Raw genomic sequence first — 23720 nt, forward strand, 5'->3', positions numbered from 1 at the left:
TCCAACAAGAAAATATCACAGTTCTAAATATGTATGCACCTAACACTGGAGCTCCCAAATTTATAAATTTATAAAACAATTACTACCAGACCTTAGAAATGAGATACACAGCAACACAGTAATAGTAGGGGACTTTAATACTCCACTGACAGCACTAGACAGGTCATCAAGGACGAAAGTCAACAAAGAAACAACTTAAACTACACTCTAGAACAAATGGACTCAACAGATATTTACAGAACATTCTACCCAACAAATGAAGAATATACATTCTATTCATCAGCACAGAATATTCTCCAAAATAGACCATATGATAAGACACAAAACAAGTCCCAATATATTTAAGAAAATCAAAATTATATCAAGTACTCTCTCAGACCACAGTGGAATAAAATTGGAAATCAACTCCAAAAGGAATCCTCAAAACCATACAAATACGTAGAAATTAAATAACCCTAAAGATTTATCCAAAAAGCTCTTAGACGTGATCAATGAATTCAGCAAAGTTTCAGGATACAAAATTAATGTACGCAAATCAGTAGCTCTGCTATACACTAACAGTGACCAAGCTGAAAATCAAATCAAGAACTCAACCCCTTTTACAATAGCTGCAAGAAAATAAAATAGCTGCAAAAAAAAAAAAATACTTAGAAATATACCTAACCAAGGAGGTGAAAGACCTCTACAAAGAAAACTACAAAACACTGCTGAAAGAAATCATACAACACAAACAAATGGAAACACATCCTATGTTCATGAATGGGTAGAATCAATATTGTGAAAATGACCATACTGCCATAAGCAATCTATAAACTCAATGCAATTGCCATAAAAATAACATGATAATTCTTCACAGAGTTAGAAAAATATAATTCTAAACTTCATATGGAACCAAAAAAAAAGCCCACATAGCCAAAGTATGACTAAGCAAAAAGAACAAATCTGGAGGCATCACATTACCTGACTTTAAACTATACTACAAGGCCGTAGTCACCAAAACAGCATGGTACTGGTATAAAAATAGGCACATAGACCAATGGAACAGAATAGAGAACCTGGAAATAAAGCAAAATACTTATAGCCAACTGATCTTTGACAAAGCAAACAAAAACGTAAAGTGGGAAAAGGATACCCTATTCAACAAATGGTGCTGGGATAACTGGCAAGCCACATGTAGAAGAATGAAACTGGATCCTCATCTCTCACCTAAAAATCAAATCAAGATAGAACAAAGACTTAAATCTAAGATCTGAAACCATAACAATTCTGGAAGATAATATTGGAAAAACCCCTCTTGACACTGGCTTACACAAGAACTTCATGACCAAAACCCAAAGGCAAATGCGACCAAAACTCAAAAGCAAATGCAACAAAAAGAAAGATAAATAGATGGGACTTAAACTAAAAAGCTTCTGCATAGCAAAATAAGCAGTAAGCAGAGTAAACAGACAACTCACAGAGTGGGAGAAAACCTTCAGAATCTGTATATCTGGCAAAGGACTAATATCCAGAATCTGCAAGGAACTCAAATCAGCAAGAAAAAAACAAACAATCCCTTCAAAAAGTGAGCTAAGGACATGAATAGACAATTCTCAAAAGAAGGTATACAAATGGGCTATAAACATGAAAAATGCTCAACATCACTAATGATCAGGGAAATGCAGATCAAAACCACAATGCGATACCACCCTACCCCTGCAAGAATGGCTATAATAAAAAAAAAAAAAAGATGTTGGTGTGGATGTGGTGGAAAGGGAACACTTTTACACTGCTGGTGGGAATGTAAACTAAGCCACTATGGAAAACAGTGTGGAGAATCCTTAAAGAACTAAAAAGTAGATCTACCATTTGATTCAGCAATCCCATTACTGGGTATCTACTCAGAAGAAAAGAAGTCATTATATAAAAAAGATTCTTGCACATGCATGTTTATAACAGCACAATTTGCAATTGCAAAAATATGGAACCAGCCCCAATGCACATCAATCAATGAGTGGATAAAGAAAATGTGTGTAGATATACCATGGCATACTACCTCAGCCATAAAACGGAATGAAATAATGGCATTTGCAGCAACCTGAATTGATTTGGAGCCATTATTTCAAGTGAAGTAACTCAGGAATGGAAAACCAAGCATCATATGCTCTCACTCATAAGTGGGAGCTAAGGTATGAGGACACAAAAGTGTAAGAATGATACAATGGACTTAGGCAAGTGGGGGAAAGGATGGGAGGGAGCTGAGGGATAAAAAGATAAAAGACTACGCATTGGGTACAGTGTACACTGCTCAGGTGGTGGGTGCACCAAAATCTCAGAAATCACCACTAAAGAACTTATTCATAGAACCATACACCACCTGTTTCCCCCAAACCTATTGAAATAAAAATAAATAAATAAATAAATAAATAAATAAAATGCAATGGCAGTGGTATGGTCTTTTCAATAAAAAGTACTAAGTTAACTGAAAAATAAAGAGATAATTTTAAGTAAAAGTAAAATATACTGTTAAGATTTTAAAAGCTTTGGTATTATTTGATAAAGGAACGCTCTATTACATTAAAATGGGGGGAATTGACTAAGAATTTTAACTATTACCTTTAATAATAATATTAAGTATTTACCAAGTATGAACAAGTATATTTAATATGAAACATATTTAGCTGGTGTATCCCACTTTTGGGGGGCTAGGAGTACAAAACCAAAGCCAAGCAGTTGCCTTCTCCTTGACTCTCCAAACCAAGCCAGTCTCTATACCTACTCATTGTCTGTCACTTTCTTACTGGTATCTTTTCTGTATCCTCTGCCATCTTTAAATGACAAAATTGTGGTTATGGGATACTATTTCTTTATCACTAAACTACAGCTCCTTAAGGAATAAGATCCATGTCTTGATCATCTTTGTAGTTTCGGTGCTTATCATAGTAGCTGGTGTCCCCACCTGACCAAGAATCAAATCCACAGTCTTGATCATGGTTTCCAAGGCTCCGTGTAATCAAGGACCCAGTCTGATGCCCAGTCCCCACCTAAGCACTTTTGTCTCTCTTGCTTCACCTCCTAAGCCCTTCTTCTGCATTCCACTTCAGCTCACATTGGCTTCCTTGCAAACAATTGGGCATGTGAAGCATGCACTCACCTTGGGAGCCTTGCCTTTGATCTTCCCTCCTCCTTTAACAATGTTCCCTTTGATCACATACATGACTCATTCCCTCATTCCTGCAGGTTTCTGCTCAAAAGCCACTTTATCAAAAAAGCCTTCTGTCACAGACACACACACACACACTCTCTCTCTCTCTCACCAATTTACCCTACTTTATTTTTCTTCATAGCTTTATCATCCCCTGAAATGATCTATATAAGTCTCTATTCTTATCTTACATCCTTAGGAGCAGATGTATTTTTGAATCAGATTTTTTTTCATTTCAGAAGTTATATTTTATAACAAGTCTAGTAGGGACTGGGACAGCACTCTGTAATCTAACATAGTAGTTTTCACAGCAAAATGTTTCAACATGACAAGTGAGTGCAGTAGATAGAATAATGGCCCCCTAGAGATGTTCATGTCCTAATCCCCCAAACCTGTGGATATGTTAGTATACACGGAAAAGAACTTTGCAGGTGTGATTAAGTTAAGGATCATGGATGGAGAGACTGTCCTGGATTGTCTGGTGGACTGATCGATCATACATGGGCCATTATAAGCAGGAGGCGGGAAGGTCAGAAGCTGATAAGGAGATGTGATGACAGAAACAGAGGTTGGTGTCCTGAGGTTACAGGCTGGAAGAAGGCCATGAGCCAAGGAATGTGGGCTGCCTCGAAAAGACCCAAAGAATTTTCAATTCTATTATTCCATGTAACATTTCTTTTCCATTTCTGTCTTATGTCAGAGTTTTTGGGCAAAAAGTGCAGCCCAGCAAACTGCAGGGAAGCTGTCTGAGGATATTTACCAGGATGGGCCATGTGCTGCTGTTTCCTGAACAACAGGCAAACTTGCCAAGGCTTTTACTTTAAGCATAAAGTTCAACAGCCACATATGTGCACCCTGAAAGACTTTGATTCCACATCCACAGAAATGGAACTTATTCAAACACATTTCAACCTTGAGACTAGAAATGTAATAAGTGGTAATATTTTTAACTAGTTTTAATGAATTCATTAAAAATAAGGTGTGGACATTTTTGTGGCTATAAATCTGTGGAGGAGCTTTAACTGAATACATCAACCGAAGGCAAATATTTGTCTCGTCGTCAAAATTCTGAGATGAAAACATTGCTGATACACTGAAGCAACATCCCCCAATCATAAAAACAGCAAAAATAGGCAGATTTTCCTTTTCCAAAACTACAAACTAAGCTGAGAGATAATAATAATAAAAAAAGTCCAGTGTTCCATTGACGTGGCTTAGCAAGTGTGTCAAATGCAAGGATTCCTAGTCATCCATGCTGACTAGAATCAAGGGTTGAATGGACCATATGTTATTAGATTCCCAGAGAAACATTTTAGTCTGGGACTAAAGTCCCAGACTACTAAAAGATTGTAGTCTTTTTGCTTGTTTGGAATTTTGTTTCATACCTGGCTGAGTAGCGGCTCGAAGAGCATTAGGCAGCCAATTCACCTTTCTCATGATTTCTTTCCATGACTTATCCACCTGAAGGAACATCTTGGCCTCTGCAGGCAATTGCCTCTGAATGTCTGGAGCATTGAAAATACTTTCTAGGTAGAGCCAGTTTCTCTGGCAGGTCAGCCACTCTTCCTAGGAGAAAAATATGGACACTGTCAAATTTTAATTCCCCAATTAAAAACATATGGTTACAGTAAAAATCATGACACAGGGAATCACTGTATCTTTTTCCTTGAGGGTGGTGTTATGACTCCTCACAGGTCCTTTGAAATTAAATTCCTTACAAGGTCCAAGATTCACCTTAGTCTGATTTCATCCCACTGTCTACTGAGCAGAGTTCTAATGGGTCTTCCATATGGTTACCAGAATGGATTCAGAGAAACATGATTAAAATACACACAGGAGAGATTCAGGGGGCAGCACGATGCCTACTCAAGGAAATCTGAAGGGAAGAGGAAAGTTCAGTGACCATTTTCAAACATACACAAGATTTCCATGAAAAAAAAGTTTGTTTCTTTTATCTCAACCATGTGTTCATTTTTCATTCACCTTTCTTTAAAAAAGAAAATTTTTTTTAAAAACCCTGCTCATGACAGCATATGTAGTAAATATAGAAGACTGGAAGAAGAAAATCATGCATTCCCTCTGCTTTTAGACAATCACTGTTAATAAAATAAATCAGAAATACACGGTCAGAAATTAAATGTCTATAGACCTCACCTTTCCTCCATGCCTCCTGCTATTACTGCATGTGTGTGCCCAAAATCCATGAAAGAGCTCCTCACTTCTCACTCCAGGTTTGGGAGTAAGCCCAAATGTCACAACCACTTCCTGGTTTGTCTCAGGTCTCACACTTTCCAAGCAATTCATTCTCTGGGGGTTCCTCACTAATCAGCTCAGGCTTCTTTCAGGGACCCTGTATGAAAACATCCCCCTTGACTTTGATCTGTAGTCCCTCCCTTCACAGGGCTCAATCATCAGTCCAGAAGGCTGGACAGGACTCAGACAATGTGGTTTGTTGAAGAAGATGAATTTCTGAGAAAGTTCTCTTTGAAACAAAGTTGGCACAGGTTATCTTTTCCCTCTTACTGCCTGTATTATTTCATAGATAACTTATCATATTAGCATGTCTAGAAACGTAAACATAATTAAGTCAAGCTAAATATCTGAAGTCTAAGAAAGAGATTGGATGGGAACAAAATGAGATTAGTGTAAGTGGGTTCTTTGTTTTGCTATGGGACAATCAAAGGTGGAATAAAATCAAAAGGACATGTGCACCACAAGGAAAGATTTCAAGGAGACTTCAAGCAACAATGAGCATTCTTCCAGTAAATATGAAGTTGTTGTAGCAAGACTCATAAGGTGGCCCCCAAGATGTGGCATTCACATCCCTGTGTAATCCTCTCCCCTTGAGTGTGGGTGCCATCTGTGACTTGCTCCCAGGTGCTATGGGATGTGGCAAAGGTAACAGAATGTACATAATTATGTTTATGTTATATAAGACTGTAATAGTCATCTTGCTAGGATCCTTTTTCTTCCTTGCTAGATTGATGCAGCCAATGGTCATGTTGGGGAAGCCCACACATAAAGAAAAAACTGTGGGCAACATCTAGGAGCTGAGGATGGCCTCCAGCTGAGTGCCAGCAAGAGATTGAAGACCTTAGCCCAAGAATTCCAAGAAAATAATTTCTGCCAACAACTGGAGTGAGCTTGGAAGTGGATCATTCCCCCGCTAAACTTCTGATGAGAACCCAGTCTGGCTGACATCTTGATTGCAACCTTGTGAGACCCTGAGCAAGAGGCCTCAGTTAAACCATGCCTGAACTCCTGAGCCACAGAAACTGTGAGATAATAAAGGTATATTGTTTAAGTTTGTAGTATTTGTTTCACAGCAAAATAATAATATGGGCATGCTTTGTTTTATTGTGCTTCATTTATTGCATTTTGCAGATATTGCATTTTCCACAAATTGAAGTTTTGTGGCAACCCTGCATCAAGAAAGTTAATTCATGCCATTTTTCCAACAACATGTGCTCACTTTGTCTCTGGGTCAAAATTATTACAATTACCAATTGTCTTTGGTAATCCTTGCAATATTAAAAATATTATTATTAAACATTATTATTATTATTATTATTATTATTATATCTGTTATGGTGATCTGTGATCAGTGATCTTTGATGTTGCGATTATAATTGTTTGGGGTGCCATGAACCATGCTTATATAAGATGGCAAACTTAATTGATAAGTATTATGTCTATTCGTTCTTTCTGCTCCACTGACTGGCTGTTCCCCTGTTCCCCATCTCATTTCTTCTCCTCCGTGCCCCCTGTTATTCCCTGAGACACAACAATATTGAAATTAGGCCAATTAATAACACTACAATGGCCTTTAAGTGTTCAAGTGAAAGGAAGAGTCACATGTCTCTCAATTTAAATTAAAAGTTAGAAATGATTAAACTTAGTTAAGAAGGCATGTCAAAAGCCAATATAGGTCAAAAGCTTAGCCTCTTGCACCAAACAATTAAGACAGTTGTGAATGCAAAGGAAAAGTTCTTGAAGGAAATTAAAAATGCAACTTCAGTGTAGACACAAATGATAAAAGCCAAATCCCTATTTCTGATTTAGAGAAAGTTTGAATGGTTTGAATAGAAGATCAAATCAACCATAACATTCCCTTAAGCCAAAGCCTAGTCTGAGGCAAGACCCTAACTCTTTTCAATTTTAAAAAGGCTAAGAGAGGTGAGGAAGCTGTGGAAGTAAAGTTTGAAGGTAGCAGAGGTTGATTCGTGAGACTGAAAGAAGCTATCACTGTAACATAAAAGGGCAAGGTGAAGTAGCAAGTGCTGACGAAGCTGCAGCAAGTTATCCAGATGATTTAGCTAAGATCATTGATGAAGGTGGCTACTCTCAACAACAGATTTTCAATGAAGACAAAATAGCCTTCTATTAGAAGAAGATGCCATGTAGGACTTTTATAGCTAATGAAGGTTAGCCAATGCCTGGCTTCAAAGATTCAAAGGACAGGCTGACTCATGTTAGGGATAAATGCAGCTGGTGACTTTGAGTTAGAACCAATGCTCATTTACCATTCAAAAAATCTCAAGGCCCTTAAGAATTATGCCAAATCTACTCTGCCTGTGCTCTAAAAATGAAACAACAAAGCCTGTGTGACAGCACATCTGTTTACAGCATGATTTACTGAATATTTTAAGCCTACTGTTGAGACCTACTGCTTAGAAGAAAAGCCTTCTTTCAAAATATTACTGCTCATTGACAATGGACCTGGTAACCCAAGAGCTCTTATGGAGATGTACAAGGAGATTAATGTTGCTTTCATGCCTGCTAACACAACATCCGTTCTGCAGCCCATGGATTAAGGAGTACTTTCAACTTGAAAGTCTTATTATTTAAGAAATACATTTTGTAAGGCTATATCTGCCATAGATAGTAATTCCTCTGATGGATCCGGGAAAAGTGAATTAAAAAACCCTCTAGAAAGGACTCATCATTCTAGATGCCATTGAAAATATTTGTCATTCATGGGAGGAAGTCAAAATATCAACACTAAGAGGAGTTTGGAAGAAGTTGACTCCAACCCTCATAGATGACTTTGAGAGATTCAAGACTTCAGTGGAGGAAATAACTGCAGATATGGTGGAAATAGCAGGAGAACTAGAATTAGAAGTGGAGCCTGAAGATGCGACTGAATTGCTGCGATCTCATGATAAAACTTGAATAGATAAGGACTTGCTTCTTACGGATGAGCAAAGAAAGTGGTTTCTTGAGATGGAATCTATTCCTGGTGAAAATGCTATAAACATTGTTGAAATGACAACAAAGGATTTAGGATATTACATAAACATAGTTGATAAAGCAGAAGTAGGGCTTGAGAACATTGACTTCAATTTTGAAAGAAGTTCTGTCATGGAGAAAATGCTATAAAATATTGCATGCTACAAAGATTTTTTTTTTTAATAAAAGGAAGAGTCGATGAATGTGGCAAACTTCATTGTTGTCTTATTTTAGGAAATTGCCACAGCACCCCCAACCTTCAGCAGCCACCCATCAACACTGAGGCAAGATCTTCCACCAGCCAAAAGATGATGAGTCACTGAAGGCTCAGATAATCATTAGCATTTTTTAGCAATATAGTATTGCACACTTAATGGACTACAGTACACTATAAACATAACTTTTAAAAAATAATTTCAACTTATATTTTAGATTCAGGGGTTACATGTGCAGGTTTTTTAAATGGGTATGCTGTGTAATGCTGAGGTTTGAGGTATGAATGATCTTGTCATTCAGAGAGTGAGCATAGTATCCAATAGGTAGTTTTTCCACCCTTGCACCCTTCCTCTCTCCCCTCTTTAGTAGTCTCCAGTGCCTATTATGTCTATCTTTATGTTCATGTGTTCCCAATTCAACATAACTTTTATATGTTCTTGGAAACCAAAAAATTCATGTGGCTTTCTTTATTGCAACATTTGGGTTATCATGGTGGTTTGGAACCAAATCTACAATATCATTGAAGTATACCTATGCAAGGGTGATGGTAATAGCATTAAGCTGTATAATTATATAAACAAGAGCTTAATACTTATGCATTTCCCTTACATTCTAAACACAATAACATGTCCACAATTAAAACTTACATTTTAAAACCATATAATATTTAAATAATGAAACAAATAATTTCTAAGGTCCTTGTGACTCTCCAATTCTCTGAGTGTATGAATCAAAATTATTCTTACTCACCAGTGTTTGATTAAATAAAGCAAGTTGTTTTTGCCATTCATCCACTCGAGTTTTCAGTGGACCAACGTAACGTGATGAGGCAAGAGTTGCAACATTGATGGTGCTATCATCAAGAAGGACCTTTAAAGGAAGGGGAAGAAAATACATGCAGCACCCGGTATTTGTGCTTTCAGTAATATTTCAGATACATAATCCCAAGTGTCTACTTAAAAGTCAACTCTTTGAATTAAGAGCTTAGCCCCTCTTACTGTTTCCTACTCATCAATTTCCCTTCATTATTCACATCCTTGTGGCACAATGATGTTCTTTCAAAGGTCACCTAGGACTTCTGATTGTCAAATTTCTGCTGATCCTGTAATTAATAATGGCACAAGTTTTTGTTTGGTTTGACACTCTTTTCCTCTCTCCCTTCACTATTAGGTAACTTTTACCTTCTTAACACAATTTGGTCACCTGGGCTTGCCTTTATTTCTCAAAATATCATATACTGGCAAAATTAGCTGTCTTCTGTCCAATGAATTATCACTTTCTCTCAATTATCTCAAGGAAGAGAGAATTGAACTCATTCATATCAAGCTCTGAATGGTTATACAGTTTCTCCTCCACCTCCCTCCCCTACTGCTCCCCTTTATACAACAGCATCTCTCACAGAGCATGTGAATTTTTAAAAATGTGCTTGTTAATCTGAAAGATTTAATGGTCCATTTCAATTATAAGCTTTTTGAGAGTAGAACCCTCACCACATGACATCAATTGGCCTAAACTTACTGACCTCTTTGAGTCTGCTCTCCCATCCCCTGCGCAGAGTGATGTCTGGTCTTTCTCTTCCAACCTACACCTGAAAAGCTATTTTATCTCTAATTCTGGCCTGGATACACCCTATTAGGCCAGGGCTTTGCCTTTTAAGTTGGGCTATGTGACCCAGCTCCCTTTGCTAAACAAATGTGCCTTCAGATTTTAAATGAGAAAGACTATTCCAAACACATGAGTTAGATTTATTTTCTTTTGTGGTTGACAGAGTGTGGCCATTGTTTCCTAATTCCAATAAATTCAAGTGAATTTAGCCTTTTAGTGTGCTATAAACATGAAATGCTCATTCAGGTTTCCTTGCCTTGTTTACAGGGTTTGAAGTGCCCTTTATTTTTTTCTATGTCTTTCAAATCCCATCTAATATTTAAGATCCAGCTTGTTATGACTGGTCTAGGGAAAATGCTCTGATCACTTCAGCTGTAACTGTTCTCTTTGTTTTTCTAAATTCCTCAATAGTTACCAACTACAGGTTGCAACTCTTACATATATATGAAATTTTTAATGCTTTGTTAAATATTTCACGTACAAGCATTCACGTCAATTATTTGCATTCATTTTGCTTTCCCAATTAGATTTTTCTTATTAAGTGACTCTCATGTTTTATTCCCTCATCATAATCTCTCACAGAAGATTTAAGACTAGGTGTGGCTGGGATCTTTACCATAAGTTTTCAATAACCCAGTTACCCACCTGTATGTCATCTGTGCCGCCCAGTATAAACACATCTTTGGAGTCACGGTGAGGCAGAATGACAAATTCAGTTGTTTTCCAAGAGTCCTCCACCTTAGAAATAATTCAAGCCTTAGGATATCTAAATTCAGTGTGTTTAGATACTCAATAAATGCACGTGAAATGAAATAAATAAAAACTCCATAATTATCCCATTTTCCTCCTTATTGCTCTCTAAAATTCTTTTTTTTTTTTTTTTTTTTTTTTTTTTTTTTTTTTTTTTGAGATAGAGTCTCACTCTGTCACCCAGGCTGGAGTGCGGTGGTGTAACCTCGGCTCACTGCAAGCTCCACCTCCTGGGTTCACGCCATTCTCCTGCCTCAGCCTCCCGAGTAGCTGGGACTACAGGCACTTGCCACCACGCCTGGCTAATTTTTTTTTTTTTTGTATTTTTAATAGAGATAGGGTTTCACCATGCTAGCCAGGATGGTCTTGATCTCCTGACCTCGTGATCTGTCTGCCTTGGCCTCCCAAAGTGCTGGGATTACAGGCATGAGCCACCACGCCTGGCCTGCCCTTTAAAATTCTTAAAATCTTCTTCTTGGATAGATGACACTAATTTGCTTAATTTTATTTGATTGACATTAACACATATACTTTGACAGAAAAAGAATTCCTTTTATGCAGAGGGTTAGTAGGTGTGTATATATTTTTGGGGTAAGGAGATAGTATCATAACTAGGAAAATCTTAATGTCTTTTGAAGCATTTAACAGATTTCTCTGGTAGCTTGGAAGATAATGTATTTGGGTTTAAAAGATCATTCTTGGTATATGATTTCTTATATAAGCATGCACATTTCAAACCTTGTGGTCATCAAGTTCCTATGTGTTATAGGATAAGCAGAAGGAGGAGATTTTTAGAGGTGATAACAGTAATATCTGTTGTAAGGAAACAACAGAGGGATGACTGATAATGAGAGAGTGAAAGCTGCAACGTTGAAAAAAACATCCAGATCACCAAATGTTGAATCTGAAAACTTTCACATTCCCTAATGGTATATAGATAAATATATATTCCAGATTTACCTTTTTAAGAATTGCTTCTAAGGCAGCTTCTCCAGAAGCCTGTCCAGATATGTCCTGGATTTCTTGACCAAAGTCAAAAACATGCAACTGGGAGAGCCTCTCCAAGGTTAATGGAATTTCAGCATCCACTAGAGTGGCATCAACTGTTTGTTCAATAGCTGCCCAATGTCTTGCCTTCAAAGTCGGGTTCCTCAAGTCAATGATAACTGGAAGCTGAAAAACAAACACTCTCAGAGACATGAAGCTTTTTATCTTAAAAATATAACCCACAGGTTCTGGTTTCAATTTGTGCATGTAGAGAGCTGGAAAAGAGCACCACTTACCCTCTTTCCACAGAGCAAAATCTGGATGACTGCAAATTAATGACTCTAATTGAGCCTATTAGAAAACCAAGTTTGCGGGGGCAGAACCAACTCCAAATTTGGAGAGAGACTGATACCGACAGGTTTCTCCACAAGGAGAAACAGCAACTGAAAATTTTCCTACCTGGGGCAGATTCCTTGGGATGACATACAAACTATTAAGAAGATTCAGCTAAATTTTAAAAATAGAGCGCTAAATATTAAGTGCGGGGTAGAATGAGAATGGAAAACCTCTGAGCCTACAAATACAGTGGAAATTGACAGTGAAGACTGAAAGGACTCCCAAGAAAGCTTCCCTTATGATGCTGGCTTGGGGAGGGAAACAGCGTCCATTATAGTAGCTCCAACAAATTTATCTGCCTTAGCTCCCTTGTGGAACAAATCCCTTGATGTACAGGGAAAAGAGTAACAAACTGTGCCACCTTAAGGCACTAGTGATAACTCATTGAAGATATCTCTTCCTATAACTGGAGAAATAGAACATGGAAAAAAACAATTTACCCTTGAGGGAGGGACAAAAATAAGTGCTAGGCTCAGCACTATAGCTGGAAAAGGGGGAGGAGCACCTGTGATAGGAATTCTGAGAAAAAGAGTTACAGTGCCTTGTAAGATGAAGGTTTAATGAGAACATGAGGGAATGTTCCTTCTCACCTCTGCCACCATGTTATCAAATACTGAGTAAAAATAGCAGTGGGATACAGAGTGGAAAGCTGCGGGTGACAGATTCTCAGCGAGCACAACACAAAGGGAAGACCCAAGGTCAGAGGAAAATAGAAATTGAGAAAATAACCTTTGGTAAACCAGCCCAACCCTAAATTCGAGGTATCACTAGAAAAATCTGAAGCCTGTGGTGCACTGAGGGTAACCATAGCAACATCAACCCTTAAACCTAGCCCAATTCCTAATTAGATTTAATGCAACATGTTGCACAAATGTCCAAGTAGAAGAAGAGGCATGCTCATTTCCAAGCACAAATATTATTTGCTTTGGTATTTACTGTACTATATAAGATACCTGGCTTTGAACAAAAAATTAAGATGCATGTGAAAAGGCAAGAAAAACCACACATCTAAGAGGCAAGGCAATAATCAGACCCAGAAATGACACACATGTTGGAAGTAGATAATTTAAAATAACTATGACTAACATGTTAAAGGTTCCAATGGAAAAGATAGAAAAGCAAAATCAGTTGGGAAATGTCAACAGAGAGGTGGAAAATACAATTACAAATCGAATAAAAATGCTAGAAATAAAAAAAACAGTATAAGAGATAAAGAATGCCTTTAAAGGGTTTAACACAGCCACGGAATGAATGAACTTGAAGATAAGTGAGTATAAATTCCAGAAACTGACACACAGAGAAAAAAGAGGGAAAAGAAAAAAAAACAAAACAAAACAGAGCATCCAAGACCTGTGGGACAATGTCAAACAGCCTAAAGTACATATCATAGAAATCATAGAAGGAGAAGAGAGACAGAAAACAGAGCAGAAGAAATGCTTGAAAAATAACAGCTGCAAAAATTTTCAAAATTAAAAACAAACACCAAATCACAGATCCAAGAAACTCAGAGAACATCAAGCAAAATAAATTTGAACAGTAACAATAGCACATGCACACCTAGGCATACTCTACTCCTAACTGATGAGAATCAAGATGAAGAGAAAATCTTGAAGGTAGCCAGACCAAAAAAAAAAAAAAAAAAAAGGGACACAACATCTATAGAACAATGAGAATTTAAAACTACAGCAGACTGCTTGTCCAAAATCATGCAAACAAGAAAAGAATACCTCCAAATTACTGAAGGAAAAACAGAAACAAAAACTGTTGTCTCAGAATTATATACCCAGTGAAAATATCATTCAAAACTAAAGGATAAAGACTTCCTCAAAATAAAAACCGAGGAAATTAATCGTTAGCATACATACTCTATAAGAAATATTAAAGGATATTCTTTAGGCTGAATGAACATGTTATGAGTCAGAAACTTAGATCCACACAAAGCAATGAGGAACACTGGAAATGTAATACTGGTAAAGTAAAATTCATTTTCTTTCTTATTTTTATTGCTCTAAAAGATAACTGTCTGGAGCAAAAACAGTAAAAATAAGTTATATTTATAGTATATGTAAATATAGACATAACATCGGCACAAAGAATGTATGGAGGAATTAATTGGGTGTGTACTATTATAAGGTCTTTACAGTACATGTGAAATAGTAAAATAATTGATTCGGATTAATTATAAATCTATATTTTAAGCTTAGGATAACAATTTTAAACAATTTTCTAAAAAATTGTTTCTAAAAATTATTGAAAAAGTGGTATGAATGATAATCTCATTGAGAAGATAAAATGGAATCATAAAATATGCAATTAAATTAAAAGGCACAAAAAGAGAAAAAAGAAACAAAGAACCAATAGAATAAATAAAACAGCTAGCAAGATGGTAGATTCAATCCAACTGTATAAATAATGACTTTAAATGCGAATGGTCTACACACACCTGTTAAGGGACTAAGAATGTCAGACTGGATAAAAAAATAGGAATCAATTCTATGCTATCTAAAAAAACCTATTCTAAATATAAAAACACAGATAAGTTAAAAGTAAAAAATGCAGAAAGCCATATCACACAAACACTAAAAGACAGCTGAACTAGCTATGTTAATTTCAGAAAATGTAAATGTTAGAACAAGGAATCTTATCAGAGATAAGAGAGAAAATTCATAATGATGAAAGGGTCAATTCCTCAAAAAGAAGTAACAATACTAAATGTGCACATGTCCAACAACAGAACATCAAAATAAATCAAGCACCACTATCTTGAGGTGGTGGTATCATCATAAAGTTATTCACTCATTCATTCAATCACTCATTTATATCAGTATGAATTCATGGATATTTACTTTATAACTTGGGTTATAATACAATACTACATTTTTTTTGCCTAAAATTCTTATGGCTTTGGCCATTAAGTCTTCCTTGCCCTTTTGATATTCTCCCATCATTTTGTTTTTTGAGCTCTTTCTTACTTCCCAGCACCTCAAGATGCTCCAGGCTCATCTTGTATATTTCCTGACTCATCCATATAATCAGCCATTTCTACAAGGATTCCTTATAGTATAATAATAATAATATTATTATAATAATAATATTATAGTATTATTATTCCTTATAGTATTATACCTTATAGTATTAAAAATGAAAATCTGGATACAAATTATGCTCATTGCTACTGGGGTGTCAATGCTTTTAGGAGGTGGAACAGAAATTTCCACCCCTTAAGTATGGCTGTGCGTAGTAACTTCCTTTCAAAGAATACAGTATGGAAAGGGCAGTAGTAACTGTACAGTTAAGACAAATGCTACTTCAGCCATGTGGTTAAGCTGAACACCATCAGTGAAAAGTCATGTTGATAGCATGTATTTTGGATATGATGTGATGAAAATGGTACTTTACCTGTCTTGTCTTCTTTGTAAGAATCTATAATTCCAGTGTAATTATGAGAAAAATCTCAGACAAATCCAAATTGAAGGATATTATACAAATTACTTGACCAGTACTTTTCAAAATGATCAAGGTCATAAAAAACAAGGAAAGTCTGAGAAACTGTCACAGCCTAGTAGAGCCTAAGAAGACATGACAATTAAATGTAATGTTTTATCATGGATGAAATCTTGGGATGGAAAAAGAAAAGGATGTTAGGTAAAAACTAAAAAAACTCAGATAAAGCATGGACTTTAGTTACTAATAACGTATTGACATTGGTATATTAGTGGTGACAAATGTATTATACTAATGTAATATGTTAATAAAAGAAATGGAATGTGGAGTATATGGGAACCCTTGGTATTATTGTTATAACTTTTCTATGAATCTAAAACTATTCTGAAATAAAAGTATATTAAAAAATGCATAAACTGATAGAATGGAAAGGAGAATTAGGTAAACCCACAATTATAGAGTTCAACACTCCTCTCTGAGTCCCTAACAGAACAAGCTGGCAGAAAATCAGCAAGGGTATAGATGACCTGAACACCACCACCAACCAAGTCCACCTAATTAACACTTGTAGAATGATCACTGAGCAACAGCAGAATGCACATTCTTCTAAAGTGCATATGGAAAATTCAACAAAATTGACCATATTCTGGGCTATAAAACAAACCTTAAAAAATTTAAAAGGACAGAAATCATAAAAGTATGTTTTTGGACCATAAGACAGTTTTATAGATATTGAGAAGCTAAATATAAAATAGATATGGAAAGGCAAAGGAATTAGAATAGACAAAATAATTGTAAAAAGGAAGAACAAAATTGGAGGATTAAGACTACTTGATTTCAACACTTACTAGCTATCGTAATTAAGAAAGTGTAGTATTGATGAAAGAATAGGCTTATAGAACAATGAAACAGAACAGAGTCCAGAAATAGACTAAAAAATATAGTCAATTGACTTTTGGCAAATGTGCAAAGGTGAGTCAATGGAGAAGAGTGCCTGGGGAGGATAGTCATTTCCAAATAATGACTGAAGAAAAAATAATCATTTCAAATAATGCTGTTCCTTTAATTGGATATAATATGTACAAAAGTACACCTTGATACCTCATATTTATGAAAAAATTAACTCAAAATAGATCATATACCTAAACATAGAAAATAAAACCTTTAAACTTCTAACAGAAGAAACATAGAGAAAATATGTGTGACCTTAAGTTTGAAAAAAAAGTGTTTGGATACTATACTAAAAGCTTGATTCATAAAAGAAAAAAATTATAAATTAGAGTTTATTGAAATTAAAACTTTTTGCTCTGTGAAAATCACTGTACAGGAACTGAAAAGACAAGCAACTGACTGGAAGAAAATATTTTCAAGTTACATATCTGAAAAAAACTTTTATGCAGAATATATGAATAACTCTTAAAACTCAATTATAACCAAGCAAACAACCCAATTAAAAATGGGCAAAAGATCTGAACAGACATTTAATCAAAGAATATAGATGGATGGCAAATAGCATATAAGAAGATGTTCAACATTATCAGTATTTAGAAAAATGCAAATTATGACTTTTTTTTTTTTTTTTTTTTTTTGAAACTGAGTCTCACTCTATGGCCCATGCCTGAATACAGTGGCGCAATTTCGGCTCACTGGAACCTCCACCTCCCAGGTTCAAGCGATTCTCCTGCCTCAGCCTCCCAGGTAGCCAGGACTACAGGCACAAGCCACCACGCCCAGCTAATTTTTGTATTTTCAGTAGAGACGGGGTTTCACCATGTTGGCCAGGATGGTCTTGATCTCTTGACCTCGTGATCCACCTGCCTCGGCCTCCCAAAGTGCTGGGATTATAGGCATGAGCCACCGTGCCCGGCCAATTATGACAATTTTAAGACACTACTATCCATTGGTTAGAATGACTGAAATTAAAAAACAAAACAAAAAGGTCCCTCAAAATAGCAAGGGCTAGTGATGATGAGGAGAAACTGGAATTCTCATAAATTGCTAGTGAAAAGCCAAAATGTTGCAGTTCTTTGGAAAACATTTTGGCAACTTCTTATAAAGTTAAACATATGCTTACTATACAACCTAATAATCCTACTTCTAGTTATTTACCCAAGTTAATAGAAAACTCATGTTCACACAAAACAAAAAGCTGTACATGAAAGTTTATAGCAGCTTTATTAAAAATCACTACAAAATGAGACAGAACTCAGATATCTTTCACCAGGTGAATGGATAAACAAACTATGGTACATCTATATAACAGAATACTAGAAAATAAAAATAAATGAACTGGCTGGGCATGGTGGCTCAGGCCTGTGATTCCAGCACTTTGGGAGGCCAAAGCAGGAGGACTGCTCGAGCCCAGGAATTCAAGACCAGCCTGAGCAACACAGTGAGATCCTGTCTCATAGAAAGAAAGAAAGAAAGAAAAGAAAGAGAGAAAGAGAGAAAGAGAGAAAGAGAGAAAGAAAGAAAGAAAGAAAGAAAGAAAGAAAGAAAGAAAGAAAGAAAGAAAGAAAGAACGAACCACGAGTTCCACGAGTAACCACGAGTTCACTTTCTCACTATAGATTTCTTTATTCTGGACATTTCATATAAATGACATATGCTATCTGGCCTTTTTTTTTGACTGGCTTCTCTTACTTGCATCATGTTTTTAAATTTTTTATCTTATTTGTTTGCAGACATCAGGTCCCACTATGTTGTACAGGCTGGTCTTGAACTCCTGGGCTCAAGTGATCCTCCCACCTTGGCCTCCCAAAGTATTGGGATTACAGGCATAAGTCACCTCACCCAGTCCAGCATCATGTTTTTAAGGTTCATCTATTCTGTTGCACATACAACTTAATTTCATTTTACTACTGAATAAAACTCCATCATATAGATATGCCACATTTTATTTCTCCAATTTATTAATTGATGGAAATTTGTTTTTTCCCCTACTTTTGGCTATTATGAACAATGCTGCTGTGAACATTTGTATTGAAGTTTCTGCGTGAACACACGTTTTCAATTATCTTGGCCATATATCTGGGAGCAGAGTCACTTGGTAATATGGTAGGTCTACATTTAACATCTTGAACAAACTGCCAGATTATTTTCCAAAGTGGCTGCACAACCTTACGATCCTACCAGCAACATGTGGAAGTTCTAATTTCTGCATATTCCCTACAACACTTATTCTTATATAATCTGTCTCTTTGATCATAGCCATCCTAGTGAGTGTGAAGTGCTATCTCATTGCAGCTTTGATTTGCATTTCCTTAATAACTAATGGTGTTCAGCATCTTTTCATGTGTCTTCTTTGGGGAAGTGTGTATTCAAATCTTTTGCCCATTTTAAAGGGTTATTTGTCTTTTTATTTGTAAGAGTATGTTATATATTTTAGGTACAACTACATAGAGGGATCTTAAATGCATTTTGCTGAGTGAATGAATCCAGACCCAAAAGGCTGCATGTTGTATTATTTCATTTATATAATATTCTGTAAAAGGCAAAACTATAGAGACAGAAAACAGATCAGCGGTTGTGTGGAATTGTGATAGAGGGAAAGGCTGACTACAAAGGGACAATACAAGCAAATTTTTAGGATAATGAAATTGTTCTGTATGGTACTATTGTATTGGATACATTACTCTACCCATTTGTAAAAACCCATAGAACTGTATGCCACAAAAAGTGACCTCTACTGTATTCAAATTTAAAAAAATATAAACTAGGATTTTGAGGGAACCCAAGATGGAATGCAGACTTTAACAAATAAATTTGTTTACAATTATATGATGTAATCACACTAAAGGCAATAAAGAAAGAAGCTGACCTAAACAACTTGGGAAAGTGTTTTGACTAGATATTGTAAGCTAAAGGGGAAAATATTATGCAAATAACACTCTTTTCAAGCTAGAAAATTTTCTTCTCATTGTGTCTGAAGCTTTGCTTACTTTTCTTCTCCACATTTTTTTTTTTTAGTTCTTTATTTCATCTTTAAAAAAATACCCTAAAATTGTCCAGGCGCAGTGGCTCACGCCTGTAATCCCAGCACTTTGGGAGGCCGAGGCAGGTGGATCACGTGAGGTCAGGATTTCGAGGCCAGCCTGACCAACATAGTGAAACCCTGTCTCTACTGAAAAAACACAAAAAATTAGCCCAGCGTGGTGGGTGGCGGGTGCCTATAATCCCAGCTACTCGGGAGGCTGGGGCAGGAGAATCGCTTGAACCCAGGAGGCCGAGGTTGCAGTGAGCCGAGATTGTGCCACTGCATTCCAACCTGGGCAACAAAAGTGAACAAAAAACAAACAAACAAAACAACAACAACAAAAAACACCCTAAAATTGTTTAAAAAACTAAAATCATATCCCGTTTCTTAACCATTTCAAGCACTGGCTTAGCTGAGATGGTTTCAAAAATTCAGACCTGTACACCTGCAGCCTGGCTTCCCAACTTCCTTCACATCATAGCACATTTGGAAAATGGCATAGTTGTGTGGTGCACTGATGCAAATGGACAAGGCCGATTGGACAAGTCTACCCCAGGCTCATCTGGCTCCCTAAGGGTTTGAGCACATCAGTATCTTAGCATAACTACAACCTATTCCTGCACTATTTCCCTTACCACTTGGGAAACACTCTGAATGCCCCTCCTAACGACAGTATTCAACTGCATGATTTGGCCAAATGAAGACAGGAATGCAGTCTGTGCCACTGCAAAAAAATGAATTTGACTATTGTTTTTTCTGTCTGCAAAGCTGACTAACTTAATCAGGGAAAAATTCCTGATTTTGGTCTCATTAGCATCAATTAATAACCAACTGGCCTACAGTTTTTGAAATAACTTCTACCAACCTTACCTTTTCTTTCATTTTTTCCACCTTGTATTTGAGCTGGGGCACTACACTGTTGGGTGGCAAGCCTTTTTCCAGTTGAGTCACAAATTTAGCATATTTAGAAACTTGACCGTTTAGGACTTCTGGATCCAGGCAATCAAATTTGGACTATGAAAAATTTAAAAACAAAGCAAAACAAGTTAAAACATAAAGTAAAAGTCAAGTTTGAAATACTAAAAAAACTTTTAAAAGTTAATCCAAATCTACACTATACTTTTGGAAATGGCTTTACTTATTAAATTGCTAATAACATTATATATCCAGCATCACCTGTTTATTCCTTTCATGTTCTTGCCTCCCACATGATCAAATGTAGTACTGGAATCTCCGTAATTTATTTCTGAGGGTCAATATTCATAAAGTCCTCTAAGGAGACAAATAGCTATTTTTTTACTCTTGCTAACCAGAAATTTCTCACCTAGTAGTCTTCTATTATTTGATTATATACCTGTTTAACATACATATTTTAAATTCATAAATTATTCATAAAATTATAGATCTATATACTTACAGATCTATAATTGTTTTTCTCAATTATGTAAACATATAAATATACACATATATTGACATGTCAGATAGCCACACATATATACTGATGGCAGTAGAAAATTTGTAAACCTTCATTTTTCTTTTTTTCTAAGTCCATCATTTTTCTTCTGTTCCCTAGTGTGTTTTCTTGTGCATTTCCTAGGGTGAATGCATCCTACGGTGGAAGCCACTGCTCTAATCCATGGTGGTAATCAGAAAATTCTTTAAGCTGCTGCTTCTCAAGAATATTTTCTTACTTCTGAGATAATTGATAAATGAGTTAAAGGAGAACAGTTAAAACTGTCTGGTGTTATAGCATATATTTGTTTTTTATTTTCTATTTTCTCCACCAAAGAGTTCTACATTTGAACTTTGTTCTTCTTATTCTCCACTGGTACTCCCAGCACCTAGAACATTACCTGGAACATATTTCCCATGTTACTGTTTTTTAACCAAGACATGTGCCTTCTAATTATAGGCATCAGCACAGGAAGGATGAATAAGAAGTGTAAAACAATATTTGTGAGGTTGATAGTATTTCTAACATGTCCATACCACACTTGAAAGTATAGGTGGCCATCTATTTTGCCTTGTAGAGAGTTGACCTTTGTTAAGGATTGAATATAGGGTAGATCCTAGAAACAAAACTCTCTGATGGCTGTTGATATTTGGCTCTCTAATTTAAAAAGTTTACTATTGAGCTCTCAAAGGAAGATCCTAGATTTTATCACTCTATCCTATTACAGTGAACAAAATGGCTTCCTTTTTTAAAGGACAACAAAAATAGAAATCTAAAGTGTGTAGATCACAAATAAAATCCTACAATCCTCAAGAACACTGAAGTGTATGATGACTACATTTTGTTTAGAAACCACAAAGTGATTAAACGTCATGCAGCATTGTCCATTGATGCTTCCACTATGTAGCCTTCTAATATGGAGGACCTGAGAAGCCTGGCTTACAAGAATACTTCCTGCTCTGTGGCATACAGTGACATAAGGACCTTTGTGCCTTTCACTGGAAAGCTTATAAAAATTATCAGAAAATGATACCATTGCATATTTTACTGACATTAAGAAAAGCACCAGATTGTTAAAAGTTATAATTCAAATTATTAGAATTTTAAGATTAATTCATACAAAAATAATTTGAGAACTGAAGGCTTTTTTCCCCTACCTTTAACCATTCTTGTTGGAGTTTATCCCATTCAGAGAAAGAATCCCAGAGCAATTGTTTGAGCTTCAGTTCAGCACTGACTTCTTCCAAAGCTTCAAACTTGGACACTTCTACCTTTAAAAATGTAGTAAACAAAATGCGTAACTTAGTTTTCAGATATAATGAGCATATGTTATTCTCCTATTAGTAATTCTTGGTACAGTGATTGCTTGGAAGAATGTGCATCCTAAATGGATTAAGAAAAGGAGCACTAGAAACAGATGAAGAAAAAAAAAAAACTCCACAAAACCCCACATATATTAGAATTTCCATTAGAGAAACAAAATACAACTCCTGGTATTTCCTTAGAACTTAGAACTTAAATATTCTCCAAAGACATAAATATTATAAGAGTAACACTTTTTTGAGTTGGATTGTACATGCACATATATGTTAGGTCTTCTAGGGAAAGCAGATGAGTCTTTAGAGGCACTGATTTCCATTGGGCTTCTGTACTTAAAGGGCAGAAGAGGGAGATGACTGTGCGGTAGCTGGCGGGGAAGATGGTGAAGTTTAAGATGGAGAGGACAGCGTGGTTTCTGACTCTTTTCTAACCACGACTTTATATGAACCCCATGGAGAGGAAGGGTGCAAGAAAATCTGAAGAAGGTGTTTTCATGAGAAGTGTTTAAGATTGCCTTGGTTCAACGCTGGGGAAACCTTCAGGGAGTTGGTTGCACAGAAATTCTTGTGCTTTGACACTAGGAATTTAGTCTTGTCTTCTATTAAGAGTTGCAAATGATTTCCTGCAACCTAGATTAGTTAGGCTTTCACTCCTATTCTCCAAATAATTGAGAGCCACAGAAGGAAGGCTAGATCAGAGACAATCAGGAAGGAATCAGTCATGAAGTCATAGACATGGAAGATGGAAGGAGGAAGACACAGTTTCATTTCAGGTTCTGTGTTTTTTAAAAATTTATTTTTTAACTTTTCTTTTTATTGTGGTAAAAACCACATTACATGAGATCTATTCTTTTAATAAATTTTTAAGTGTAAAGTACAGTAATGCTAACGATAACAATGTTAACAGGGTTATTTAATGTACTTTTTCTAGTACTTTTTCACCTTGCATAACTGAAACTTTATACACCTAGAACAACTCCTCATTTCCCCTTCCTCCCAGCCTCTGGAAACCACCATTCCACTTTCTGCTTATATGAGTTTGACTACTTTAGATATCTCATATAAATGAGATCATGCAGTATTTGTCCTTTTGTAGCAGGCTTATTTCACTAAGCATAATGTCCTCCAGGTCATCCATGCTGTGGCATAGCAGGATTTTCT

The 23720-nt window shown here is 36.1% G+C and overlaps 1 protein-coding gene across 1 annotated transcript in view; it reads right to left on the reverse strand.

Moving 5' to 3' along the window:
- DNAH6 (dynein axonemal heavy chain 6) overlaps nt 1-23720 on the reverse strand; it is a 303480-nt gene that overhangs the window by 202748 nt on the left and 77012 nt on the right. Inside the window, exons 17-22 of the mRNA XM_057301281.1 lie at nt 22398-22511; nt 20658-20801; nt 11945-12157; nt 10880-10972; nt 9380-9499; nt 4570-4750 (exon numbers count right to left, since the gene is read on the reverse strand). Of these exons, the coding sequence (XP_057157264.1) occupies nt 4570-4750; nt 9380-9499; nt 10880-10972; nt 11945-12157; nt 20658-20801; nt 22398-22511 (865 nt within the window). The remainder of the gene's footprint in view (nt 1-4569; nt 4751-9379; nt 9500-10879; nt 10973-11944; nt 12158-20657; nt 20802-22397; nt 22512-23720) is intronic.

This window comes from Pan paniscus, chromosome 12, assembly GCF_029289425.2.
Source record: "Pan paniscus chromosome 12, NHGRI_mPanPan1-v2.0_pri, whole genome shotgun sequence".
NCBI classification, from domain to species: Eukaryota; Metazoa; Chordata; class Mammalia; order Primates; family Hominidae; genus Pan; species Pan paniscus.